Source organism: Vipera berus (genome assembly GCF_964194415.1).
Source record: "Vipera berus genome assembly, chromosome: 1".
Classification (NCBI taxonomy): Eukaryota; Metazoa; Chordata; class Lepidosauria; order Squamata; family Viperidae; genus Vipera; species Vipera berus.
In genome coordinates, this window is record NC_138202.1 from 303,355,078 (window position 1) to 303,368,517 (window position 13,440).

Genomic DNA, 13,440 nt, shown 5'->3' on the forward strand with positions numbered 1-13,440 from the left:
TACATTGGGAAAGGATGCTTTATATCATGATACATAATTTAATATCCCATCAAGCAACTTCATCAACAATATTAATGAAATGGGACTCTACTCTTTCTGCAATTCTATACTGAAAATCAAATGAAATTGAATGTAATATAAGAAAGATTTGGTTTATTGTACCTTTGTCTCTTCTCTCAAATCCACATCTTAGAACTGCTATAAATAGTCTGATTGTGTGACACATTTTTTTCTAATCAAGATAAAGCTTGAAACATGGAAGCAGTGTGATTATACAATGACTGAGGTTACCTCTGAAAAATCAGATTTTTAAAGAAATCATTATTAAATATAATTGATACTCTTGTGTATTGGCTACTGATTTTTATTCCCTTATACATTAATGATGGCACTGCAGAATAATGCAAAACAAAGATGCATAGCTAATCAAAATACATGGATATGCAGTCAAAGACTAGGATACATAAACTAGTTTTTCAGTATGTGTGGACTGGCGAAAGATGGGATCACCAAGGCCAAAACCACCTTTTGGGTTTCTATTCTAATACATAGTTCATCCTAATTATTTATAATATATCATCTACTTACTTCATTTACAGACAGAATTCAGTGCTCTTAGTAATATACAGTACATCATCTCTATTATCTGTCTGTCTGTCTGTCTATCTATCTATCTTTGTCCAACAATGAGTTATGTGCACTGTTGAATCGTGCTTCCAGATTTTTTAGCAGATATTGCTGCTTTTCTATTAAGCTTTCTGTGGTCCAGCAGAAGACACTACTGTTGATAAGACTGAAAAGTGACTAAGCATTAGTGTGGTTATGGACACCTCCTTGGTGCTCACTAGACTTCCAGAAATTCTTAATTCTTTTACTGTTGTTATTAATGTGTAAATAATGAATGGCAAGTAGCAATCACCTGTTTGTTGACTAATAAAAAAGGTGTTTGCTACTGACTTTGCCTACAATGGCGTCCCTTTGTGGAATAGGCATACTCAGTCCCCATGGCAGTCTTTTTTCTTAGTTTAATAACAAACTTTCATAAAAATGTAAGTGATAAAGGAGACTCCTACACCAGATGTTTTCAGCGGTTGCTTTCCCTTGTCATTCCTTAACTCCGATAATTGCTTTATCAGAGTTATCTGAAATGAGGTGTTGTATAGCAGATGTCTGGCATTTTACATGCTTTCTGTGGCTCACAACACTGACTTGCAAATATTGATCTTTCCATATTTTGAATAGATACTCTATTTTCTAAGCTGTGAGCTCTATATGCATTTTAGAACCTCACAATGTTAAGCTGTCAAATTCTACCAAATATTTTGTCTTCTCTGATATAGTTAGTAAAAGGAATGCAACTCTGATATAATTAATAAAAAGAATGCAAGTTCCATAGGACAACATGTAGATATCCTCAGTCTGGACTTTGACTTCTTCCAATCTTACTACTTCCACTTAGGCCTTCTGGAGTCCTTGGCCCACAATGTAGAGTTCAGGATAAGAAGATGACTTGCCTATTCCTTTTCCCTCAGAGAAATATTTGCTTTTCCAAGAATTTCCTTCCTTTAAGAGGCCATTTTCCATGCTGCAAAAAAAAAAAGCCTAATGAAATTTAATATTTCAAATAAAATAACAGAGAAGTTGCGTTAATCTAGGAAAGGAAGAAAATTATCAATTCATTTTTAATTCCAATTTCTTTGTAAAAAAGATCAATAAAATTATCCCTGGAGGACAAGAATTCCTAGCACAAACATTTTGCATTCCAAATATTATATTTCAGTGACCTACATAAAACATGCACACATTAAACACATATTCATAGAATGGATTTTTAAAATATTCTTTTTATGTAAAAAGCAGGAATGTTTGAAAGGCACTGAAATTACAACTCTGTTAGAATTATTAGTAATTGTCCAGCATGCCCATTAGTTTATGCCCAGAAGTGTTTAGAGACTTCTGTGCATGTATAGTGTAGTAGATCATGTATTGTTTATTTACAATCATGAAAGCTTATTGACTGATTTTTGACCAATTGTAGTTTCATACTAGTGTGCTTCATAGGGTTGTTATGGAAAAAAATGGTAGAAAAAGTGCTATGTATGAACTTCTGGAACAAAGATGTGATCTACATTAACAGCTAATGTAATTTTTTTTCAAGCATTCTACCATAACTAGGCAAACTGAGATTATCAGGATGTTGAATTTTACGTGTATCATTCAATTTTCCTGAATTTTGTTAGAACCATAGGAGATATATATATATATATATATATATATATATATATATATATATATATATATATATATATATATATATATATATATATATATATATATATATATATATATATATATATATATATACATACACATGTAGTCATCTTATTTAAAACTGGCATACATACTACCAGTGAAGGACAATATACTGTATGTAGCTCAGGGTTAAAACGAGAGGTCCTTAGTGCTCAGAGTGTGTTTGGTTGTTTTCTTGAAGACACTTCATTACCCAAACTAGGTAACCTCTTTAGTGCATATAAACTGTCATATATGTTTCTGTTAAATTTTTAGAGGCAATGAAAAAGGGAATTTACTAAATATCTTCAGTAAAACATGCTGTGATTCAGGGTCAGCCTGTGGGTTCGGCAGTTGGGTCGGACGACTCAGAGGAGGAGGGGGGTGTTGAAGAGCTTGCTGATGAGAGCCCTCAGCCAGGCCCCTCCCACCTGGTCACGACGGAGACCCAGCTGTGTGAGCCTGACAGCGTGGATGAAGATGACCCACAGCTGGCCCTGTTCAAGGACGCCCGACGCAGGAGGCAGTCAATCAAGAGTAAACAGAGGAAGGCAATGGGGCACCTCGGAAGGAGGCAGAGAGAAGCCACGCCCTGAACTGTATAAAAGGGGAATGCGTGGGAGGGCTGGTTTGCTGAAGGCAACCGCTTGAATAGTTCCTGTTTCATAGCTCCTGTTTCATGGTTGGTGTCTTGTTTTGCTCTGTTTTATGTTAATAAATTTGGCAGGCTTAATTCCAGCCTCTTGCCGTTTGTAAAGGGGTTGTCCCTGCCGGTAGCAGGCTGGTACAGAACAAAACTACAGTGAGTTATGATGGTTGATAGAGAAAAATAATCCAAATTCATAATTGAATACTACTTTTAACAGAATAATACAACAACAAAAGAATGTACATCATTAAGGTCTCATCATTGCATCCTCTTAGCCACAGCATGAACATGCCCCAGGAACCACACTTTTGTGCCAGTTCTTATGTTGTTGCCTTCATCTCATTCCTCAACATATAGTTGAGGCTGCCTAAAATTGTCTTAGGCATTCCATTTTAGCGTAACACATATCCTCTTCTTACACAACTTTGTCAATACAACCAAACATGCTTTAACAAGAATGAGATTATTCATACATTCAAGGGATCTGAGAGACGGATCTCGGAGACCTAGTGGATAATCACTTAAATATGAGCCAGCAGTGTGCTGCAGCTGCCCAAAAAGCCAACACAGTGCTAGGTTGCATTAACAGAGGGATAGAATCAAGATCACGTGAAGTGTTAATACCACTTTACAATGCCTTGGTAAGGCCACACCTGGAATACTGCATCCAGTTTTGGTCACCATGATGTAAAAAAGATGTTGAGACTGTAGAAAGAGTACAGAGAAGAACAACAAAGATGATTAGGTGACTGGAGGCTAAAACATATAAGGAACAGTTGCTGGAATTGGGTATGTCTAGTTTAATGAAGAGAAGGATGTGGGGAGGGGGACACATGATAGCAGTGTTCCAGTATCAGGGGCTGCCACAAAGAAGAGGGAGTCAATCTATTTTTCAAAGCACTTGAAGGGAGGATAAGAAGCAATGGATGGAAACTAAGAGAAACAACCTAGGACTAAGGAGAAACTTCCTGACAGTTAGAACAATTAACCATTGGAACAACCTGCCTCCAGAAGCGGTGAATACTCCAACACTGGAAGTTTTTAAAAAGAGACTAGACCGCCATTTGTCTGAAATGGTATAGGGGATTGGAGGCTAAAACATATAAAGAACGGTTGCTGAAATTGAGTATGTCTAACTTAATGAAGAGAAGGTCTATGGGTGACATGATAGCAGTGTTCCAGTATCTCAGGAGTTGCCACAAAGAGGGAGTCAAGCTATTTTCCAAACCACTTGAAGGGAGGACAAGAAGCAACGGATGGAAACTAAGAGAAGCAACCTAGAACTAAGGAGAAATTTCCTGACAGAACAATTAATCAGTGGATCAATCTGCCTCCAGAAGTTGTGAATGCTCCAACACTGGAAGTTTTTAAGAAGAGACTGGACAACCATTTGTCTGAAATGGTATAGGCTTCTTGCCTAAGCAGGGGGTGGGACTAGAAGACCTCATATGTCCCTTCTGATTCTATTATTGTTATTGAGGGAAAGATCACTCTAATTCCTGTTAACCACCTTAACTGCCATGGGAAGGCCCCTTCCTGCTTCTGGGATCCATCTTCCATGTCTGTTTTGACAGGGATACAGGAAAGATCAGACAGTAAAACAACAGACATAATAGTTTCAGGTTGGGTCAGTTGCATTGCTGTTCTGTTACCATTGGATACCTTATAGGTTTTTCCGGCCTGTATCATAAAAGGTTCTTATGTGGCCATTCTTTTCATTGTTTTTATTACTTTAATGTTGTGTGTGTGTGTGTGTGTGTGTGTGTGTGTGTGTGTAGGGGGGAAGTGGTGCTGTTGTTCCTACTCCATTCTATTCCCAAATTGAATGAGGGTGGAACATTTTGTCCCCTTCAAGGGGTAAATTAGGTAAAGAAACTACATGGAAAAGGTCAGCCAGTTTCAAACCTACATAGCCAGTTGCCTAAAAGTAACCATAAAAGAGAAAAATCACAATGCAGATGGACAAAACCTAATGAAAATCTTTAGAGCATGAGTGGCTGCATCACAATGTAAAATTAAGTGGCAAGGAATGATTTAGACATTAATTTCATGTTCTCCAATCAGAATTGCTTTTAGCATTTCCTCTTACTGCAGTTATGTATTACCACAATTACCCAATGTTTCCTTCTACATATATACACTTCCTAAAAATTGTCTTAAGTCCTTATCAGTAAGGTAGGTTACTTTTATTAGGAAAGTTCCATATTTTATACTATTTATACAGCAAAATGCCTTTGTATGTTGATTCTCACATATAGTAAAATAAATCATAATATATTTTGGATTATTGGAGTAAAATAATGATAGGAAACTTTAAAAAATTGAATTATGGCAGATAGAACAGATTTTTTTAGACTAAAAATAAAGAGAGCATCTATATAAATATGTAGAAACTTAGTATAGACATATATCTACATCCAGGTTTTGTACATAAATTGAATTTTTACACATTTTATTTACAGTAATCTTTTTTACATGGATTACTTTTATTAATAAATGTAACCTTAAAATAATATTTTATAACATAATATACTTTTATATTATGTTTTTATGTATATCCATACCCCAGTGATTTAGAAGCCTATTCCCATAGTTTAAAGACTGGTTTCTTGAGAATTTGGAAACAATAACAATAATACTAATTTTACTCTGGCTATGTTTGGATATGATGTCTTAACATTAAGCAAAATATTTGATTTTATTTTTATTTATTTTATTTTAATTCCATTTATATCCCGCCCTTCTCCGAAGACTCAGGGCGGCTTACAAACTTAGCAGTAGCCTTCATTCTATGTATATGCCTGCTTGTTAGGGCTTTCACACACACACACCCCAAGCGGCATTATTACAAAGTCAGCTTAATTGCCCCCAACAATCTGGGTCCTCATTTTACCTACCTCGGAAGGATGGAAGGCTGAGTCAACCTTGAGCCTGGTGGGACTCGAACCTGCACTAATTGCAGGCAGCTGGTGTTACTTAAGGAGGCTAGCCCAATCATTATATCAGTGGAAGATTTTAATCTGGTATTCATTAGCCTAAAATAAAATGCTCAAATATGATATGGTTTTGTAGTGTTTCTTCATGCTGTGTCCGATTTTAACTAATGACCAAGTGAAGAATAATCTAATCTACCTCTTCTTTCCATACCATTACAGAGGTTTGCTGGCACCCTTAGCTTCAACGTCTGGAAGTCTGTTCCCTTGTTTTTCAGGGAAAGGAAACTGTCAGGAAACTGTTAATGGACATTACTGTACTATACAGTTCTAATTTGGGGCCACTGACACATTGTTTTTGTTATACTGCTGAATCTGATGAGAGTGTAAATGTTCAGTAGAAAACTGTTTCCCAGCTTGTTGATGTAATAATCTGTCAAACAGTCCCCCCCCCATTTATTTGTTTAAAAGCTATCAAGCTGAATCCAAGCTTGAAGATAGCTGATTTAAAAAAAACAACTAAGGCCTCTTTCCTCTTTCAAAAATAAAAATAAAAAATGGCCATAATAAAATAGAAGCAGTAATTACACAGTCTCTGAGTAGACTTCCCCTGAGGGTTTTACTGGTTGTCACAAGATTACAATTAATCAGAACAGAGCTGGATCTTGGAGGTCTTCTAGTCCAGCCCCTGCTCAAGCAGGAGATCTTATCTCATTTCAAACAAGTGACTGTCCAGTCTCTTTTTAAAAACCACCTGTGATGAAGCACCCACAAGAGCCTTGGTGGAGCAGTGGGCTAAGGCCTCCTTAAGTAACCCCAGCTGCCTGCAATTAGTGCAGGTTCAAGTCCCACCAGGCTCTAGGTTGACTCAGCCTTCCATCCTTCCGAGGTAAGTAAAATGAGGACCCAGATTGTTGGGGGCAATAAGCTGACTTTGTAACAATGCCGCTTGGGGGGGGTCATGATCTTTAAGTCCTTACATGGCATGGGTCCGGGTTACCTCGAGGACCACCTGCTGCCGGCGTCAACTTCCCTCCGCCCAGTACGTGCCCACAGAGAGGGCCTCCTCAGGGTGCCTCCGGTCAGGGAATGCCGACTGGTGGCCCCCAGGGGTAGGGCCTTCTCTGTGGGCGCTCCGGCATTATGGAACCAACTGCTGGTTGAGCTCCGGATGGCATCAGACCTCCGAACCTTCTGCCGCGGGCTGAAGACCCACTTATTTGAATTAGCTGGTCTGGCCTGATGGGGGAATATGGGTTTTTAAATTGGTGTTTTTTAGTACTTTATTATTGTTTTTTAACTGGGCACTGGTTTAATTTCCTTTTAACTTTTGTATCGTTATTTATATATGCCCTGTGAACCGCCCTGAGTCCCTAGGGAGAAGGGCGGTATAGAAATCAAATAAAACTAAACTAAACTAAACTAATAAGCAGGCATACACATAGAATGAAGGCAATTGCTAAGCACATTGACTTGTGCTTTAGATTGTAAGCTGCCCCTGAGTCTTCGGAGAAGGGCGGGATATAAATGGGATTAAAAAAAATTCTGATGGCAAACTGTTCCACTGGTTAATTGTCCTCACTGTTAGGAAGTTTCTCCTTTATTCCAGGTTGCTTCTCTCCTTGATTAGTTTCCATCCATTGTTTCTTGTCCTACCCTCTAGTGCTTTGGAAAATAAGTTGACCCCCCTCTTCTTTGTGGCAGCCCCTCAAATACTGGAATACTGCCATCATGGCACCCCTAGTCCTTCTTTTCTCTAGACTGGCCAACCCAAATCCTGCAACCGTTCTTCATACATTGTAGTCTCCAGGCCTTTAATCATCTTAGTTGCTCTTCTTTGCACTTTTCCAAAGTCTCAACATCTTTTTTGTAATGTGGTGACCAAAACTGGATGTGGTTTTGTGATTCCAGATGTGGCCTTATTAGGGCTTTATAAAGCAGTACTAATACTTCACATGATTTTTGACTCTATGCCTCTATTTATATAACCAAGGATTGGTTGTATAAACAGAGGCATAATAATGAATGAGTAGAGCCTCCATTATTAATAATATTGTGCCTGCTTTGTCACATTAACATGATTTGGTAAACAAAATGCATACAATCATATAATGTACAGGTTGGAAGAGGCTATATATTGTGCATCATATAGTACAGCATTTCTCAATCTCAGCAACTTTAAGTTATATAGACTCGAAACCTCAGAATTTCCTAGCCAGTATGCTGGGGAATTCTGGGAACTTAAGTCCATGCACCTTAAAGTTCTTGAGGTTGAGAAACACTGATCTAGCTCAACCTACTCTTTAACTCAGGATCCACTAAAGTATCTTCTTCACCTCCTATTTGAAAACCTACAATTAAGAAGGGGCCACTGCAAATCTTGGTATACTCTTCCCTTCTCCAGCAATGCTGGTTAGGAAATTCCTACTGTTGCTGAGCATAAATATATCTTCTTTTTAATTTCAATCTGCTAGTCCTTATTTTCTTGGTTGCAACAGAGAATAACTTTTCTCTCTTCTGCAGGTGACAAACTTTAAGATATTCCTGGACAACTATTATATATCCTCTTAGATTTCTCCTTTAAATCTGCCCAACTATCCTGGTCATCATATTCTAAGTGTGGCCTAACCCCACAAAGAACAACAGTTACCTTTCATGGTTTGCATTTAATGCTTTTGCAGATACAGCCAAGCACTGTGCTGATCTTTTTAGCAGCTGCATCATATACTGTTTGCTCAGTTTCAATTGCAGCTCTATTAAGATTCTTAGATTTTTAAATACTGGAACACTTTTTCACATGAAGAGATTCCAGAACAATCAACAACAATGAGTAAAGAAACACAAGAAAACTCAGCACGCTTCATCAGCCATGGTAAAATAGTAAGACTACCAAGAAGAATTTAGACTATGAAATATATTTAAAACACCTAGGCCAGTAGAGATAACTAAAAGAAGAATATTATCAAGTAATAAGCAAAATTTCTCCCTTTGCAAACCTGTTTATTATATCAGCACACTACCTTTTCTTCAACTGGTTCAGAGCTGTTAGCTTCAGCATAACTTTGTGAAATGTAGCTACCCAGAAAAGAACTATAGCCAGCTAGTCAGTTTCAGAGATGAGAACATTTGAAATAGTTCTCACAATAGCATCACATGGAAACTCAATAAGGAAGCAGCCTGGCCAAAGGTAATGTCACACTGCCTGTGTACTCAGAATATATCAGAAATTAGGGCAGGATGATTATGTACTATTAAAAACAATGTGCAGGTGTACCACAAGGAGATGTGCCCCTATTCTATAAGCCTTTACGTACTGGAACAGTGGCTTGTCAGAAAAGAGCTATGAATTATAAACCATGAGGATTCTGACAATCAGACTATACATTTAAATGCAATTAAAAGGCTTTGATATTAAGACTTCTTACCTTGCTTGGTTAAGCACAGGGTCGCTCTCTGCTGTAACAAAAACTGGCAGTGGAAGCTGGAATCCAGGCCTGTGGTCAGAGAAGCTCCTTCTGAGGCAAGGCTGAGGACTAGTGGCACTGTTGATCATCCTCTGTTGATCCACAAGTTGCCTGAGCTGCATGCTATTTCTCCTTACAGATGTTGAGACTTCAGGCTGGGCCATAGACACTCCCATTGGGTTGATGTTTGATGACATCACTGGCTTGGCTTCAAATAAAGAAGAAGTAGCTAGACAAAATATTGAGTGAGCATTGCCAACAACCTTTGAGGAGGCAGAATGTGGCTCATCCTTGGAATCCATATTGTTTTGTAAACATCTATGAAACTGAGATGGGGAAATGGATGGAGAAGGAGTAGTTGCAAAAGGTGGTGGGCTTGCTTCTTGATCATGGCATGGTAGATTGGACACCTTTTGATTCTGGGAGCTTTGTTGTTTGCGTATCACTGGAGGATTAGAGAGATTTTGCTGAGGAAGTGGGGAAATCACTTTCCTCTGTACTGGGGAACTTGTTGACCTGGAGTGAGTTGAGGGACTAGGTTGCTGATGTAGAATGGAAGAAGAAACTTGATTAATAGCTCTGTAATTAAGTGGTGGGCTTGGAAATCTCTTCTGATTGGGAGGTGAGGAAGGTGGTATTCTTACAGGGGATACTCGGCTGATGAAACTTGATGTTTTCTCATTTTTCTTTAATAAATCAGGAGAAGTTTGCTTTTCAGGTAAAGGACCTTCACTGTTACTCATGTTTCCCAGATTGCTCCCATTTGGCTCTGATGTCTCTTTAGGATGTGTAAGAGGTATTATTTTACAAGACTGTTTATATAGATCTGCAACTTTTTCCATTTCATCTTCCCTTTTGCGGCAATCAGACATATGAGTTGCATTCAACTCCAAAAAACATTTATTTGGTATGGTATCTACCCCATTATTTGGTGCTTTGTTGACAGCTGGGGAATTGCTGAGATTCTTATTTGGTAACAAGTCAAGTGAAAAGAGGGAAAGTTTCATCCGTGGAGAAATCTGTGTCATTTTCTTGGTGGTGGACTGTTCATCTGCTCTGGCAATCTTATCAGCTACTTCCAAATAGCTTTCTTCCATTTTTATATCTCCTGAAGATTCAGTTGATTCATGTAAAATTTCCATTAACATTTCAGGTGGTGGAGGAGGTAGGTTTTCTATATCAATCTCACTAGAATCCTCATTTGTATCATAGCCACTTGCAAGTTCCATTGAACTATTATCACTAAGAGTACAAAGTCTAGTTCTGATGTTTTTGCAACTGGTATCTTCTAATGGTGAAACTTTATGTTTGTGATTTAAGGGCACAAATCCTTTGGGAAGTGGAAGGTTGGGAGAAATGCTTTGAAGTCCAAACTTTCTGACACATTTTATTGGGCCCAATGTTCTTAAGCTTGAGGGTTTCACCAGACTTTCAGGTGGGCTAAATGTTTCAATTAACTTTTTCACAGATTTACATGGAGTGTTTGGTTTGGGGGTCCCAGAAGAATGTTCTTTTTTAGCTATCAAATCTTTTGAAGACATGCCAGTTGTGATCGATTTTTTACATTTTACATTTTCATTATGTCTACATGAAGGATCAGGCAGTATATTGAAATTTTTAGCAAGAGATGCTTTCAGTTTATTAGTGGAAGTTCTGTGAGTAACATGCTCAAAATATTCTGGGTCAGACAGTTCTTTTGTATTCAATATTTCCAATGTATCATTGATTTCCTCTTTTCCATTTAATTGATAAAATAATTCTAGCCTTCTGTCAAGATCTTTTTGAGTTCTTTGAAGTTCCAAAAGAGTTGGGTCCTCAGCATGACTTTTGAGAGACACCTCAGACCTAGTCCGTTTCTGTTTAATCCGTGTCTTATGGCCCCCAGAACCTGTACTAGGTCTCGGAAATTCTTTTCCATTTTCATCTTCCATCCATGCCCTTTGCCAACATTTAGCTGGAATAAATTTTATCTTTTCGCTAATGGCGTCTTTCATTTTGAGAATCATCTCATTATCTGCGCTATCTATTTGTTTGGTAGAAGACTTCTGTCTATTCTCTCTTGCTGCAGGAAAAGATATAGATCTTTTAGATAAAGCATTTTTTTCTTTTTCAGACAGACTTATAGAGTCACATTCTTCCTCAGTTAAACTGTTGGCACTACTGTCTTCATTTGTGGAGGAAATGCTACCCAATTCATTCTGTTTGAAGCTATTACTTTCCTGGGTTATATCACAGTGCCCAGAGTTAAAGGTTTCCAAGATATTTTGATGTTGGAAAAAAGCAGATCTACTTTTTGATGCTACTACCTCAGATGATGATATTACATTCCTTGTCTGTGGAGGTGAGTAAGATATATTCTTCAACTGTTTTTCCAACACACAGTCTTGGGACATGCTTATACCATCCCTGGAGTTGCATGGACATTTATGAATGGTCTCACAATTTGTTTCCATTCCATGCCTATCAATAATATTCAGATCTTTCACTGATTCATTGTCAATGCCTATTCCACTATCTTCAGAATAAAGAGTCATATCATCAAGGTAATGATGGGAAGATCCAACTGCAGATTCTTCAAGATTCTTTATTATCCTGACCAAGCGTTCATCAAGATGTTGCTTTGTTTTCATTTTTTCTTCTAAGCTGGTACTTGCAGACTGCAAAAAGTTGCAAGACTCCTGCAGGACATCGGAGGCTAAAGAGGCCACAGTTCCATTTAACAACTGCATTTTGTTGACAGTGTATTGTAGTAATTGTTGCAAAAGATCTGGCTGCTCTTTTGGATTTTCTTTGCCAGCTGGCCAAACCAGGTTTTCTCCCACTTCTTTGAGCAGATCTTCTCCATCTTCAGTAATTTCTTCTAAAAGGTGGTTGATTCCATCAAAACGAAAGAGCAAAAAGTTCACCAACTGTTGCACAATTAGTTGTGTTTCAGTAACCTGATCTGCCATGGATAACATAGCCTCATATTTGGCAATATTAGGATTGAGATATGCATATGCGTTTTGATGGGCCTTAACAAGAGCATCTGGGAAATCTACCTTTTTCTCAGGCTGACCTACAGAAGAACTGGATTTCTCTTTAATTTTGCAAGGACGCCCTGGTTTTCCCTGCCTGTTCCTTTGCTTCTTCCCATTTTTGGGTTTTTGATTTTTGCTGTTTTCACTTTTATCTCCGATGGTAGCATCAACCTTTTCTGACTCACAACTTTTTTGCTTTTTAATCATAATTGCTTCTGCCATGTGTTTGTCTTTGTTTAACTTCTTTGATTCAGAAATGGCTATCTCAGTCTCTGAGGCTATCATTTCAATTTCTTTCTCTTCCTGGTCCAGCTCAGATAGCAAAGGATCCTCAGATGAGGAATAGAAATTAACATCCTTCTCTTCATTTGATAAATTTTTGAAGAAGTGAACTTTAAGCTGAGCCTCCTCCTGTCTTATTCCTTCAGTATCACGAGAAGAGGAGCCTTTGATCAGCAAAGGAAATGAAAACCCTTCACCTCCTTGGTCAACTAATGTAATTCTTTTATCCATCAACTTTGTTTCAGGATTCTTAACAATATCACTACGTGAAGGAGTACAACCCATTGTGCTCTGTCTTCCCAAGTTTCTTTACCACTGAAAGATAGCCAATAAATTAAGCAAAGATGAAAAAAAAATGAAAACTCACAAGTTTAGCTGATGTTGGGAGCTGGCATTTTTTGAGGAAAGCATCTTGAAGAACCACTGCTTTGCAGATTGCCTGCTTATTAAGAAAACTCCAGTCCCAGCTTGGTCAGTGTATTCTCCCCTTGAACAGTTTCCCTTATGAAAAATATCTGTGGCATTTTCAACTGAGCTAGGAGATTAAGAGTGCTTATGTCTCTTGCTTCTGCCTTAACAGATGTCAACCAGAAAGAAGGATTTAAGCTAATTAGGATAAGAAGCCCACAGCTAGTTTGTTGCGCTTGGAACAGGACAATTCCTGTTATGCACTGCATTTTACAAATTGGCTTATGGCCAACTGCAATGTGTTCTCATTGTATTTCATTTCTAAACTTTCTTTGGGATCTGAAATTCCAAAGACAAATGCAGTTGTAAGTCAGTTCCAAGGCAAAATACTA

The 13,440-nt window shown here is 38.0% G+C and overlaps 1 protein-coding gene across 1 annotated transcript; it reads right to left on the reverse strand.

Annotated features, from left to right (window-relative positions):
- Positions 1-1,455: 1,455 nt before the first annotated feature.
- PCARE (photoreceptor cilium actin regulator) lies at positions 1,456-12,925 on the reverse strand (the record flags this gene model as incomplete). The annotated part of the gene is made up of 2 exons (XM_081312707.1): positions 1,456-1,585; positions 9,300-12,925. The coding sequence occupies 2 exons, from the start codon at positions 12,923-12,925 to the stop codon at positions 1,456-1,458; spliced, it is 3,756 nt and encodes a 1,251-aa protein (XP_081168833.1).
- Between the last annotated feature and the right edge of the window lie 515 nt (positions 12,926-13,440).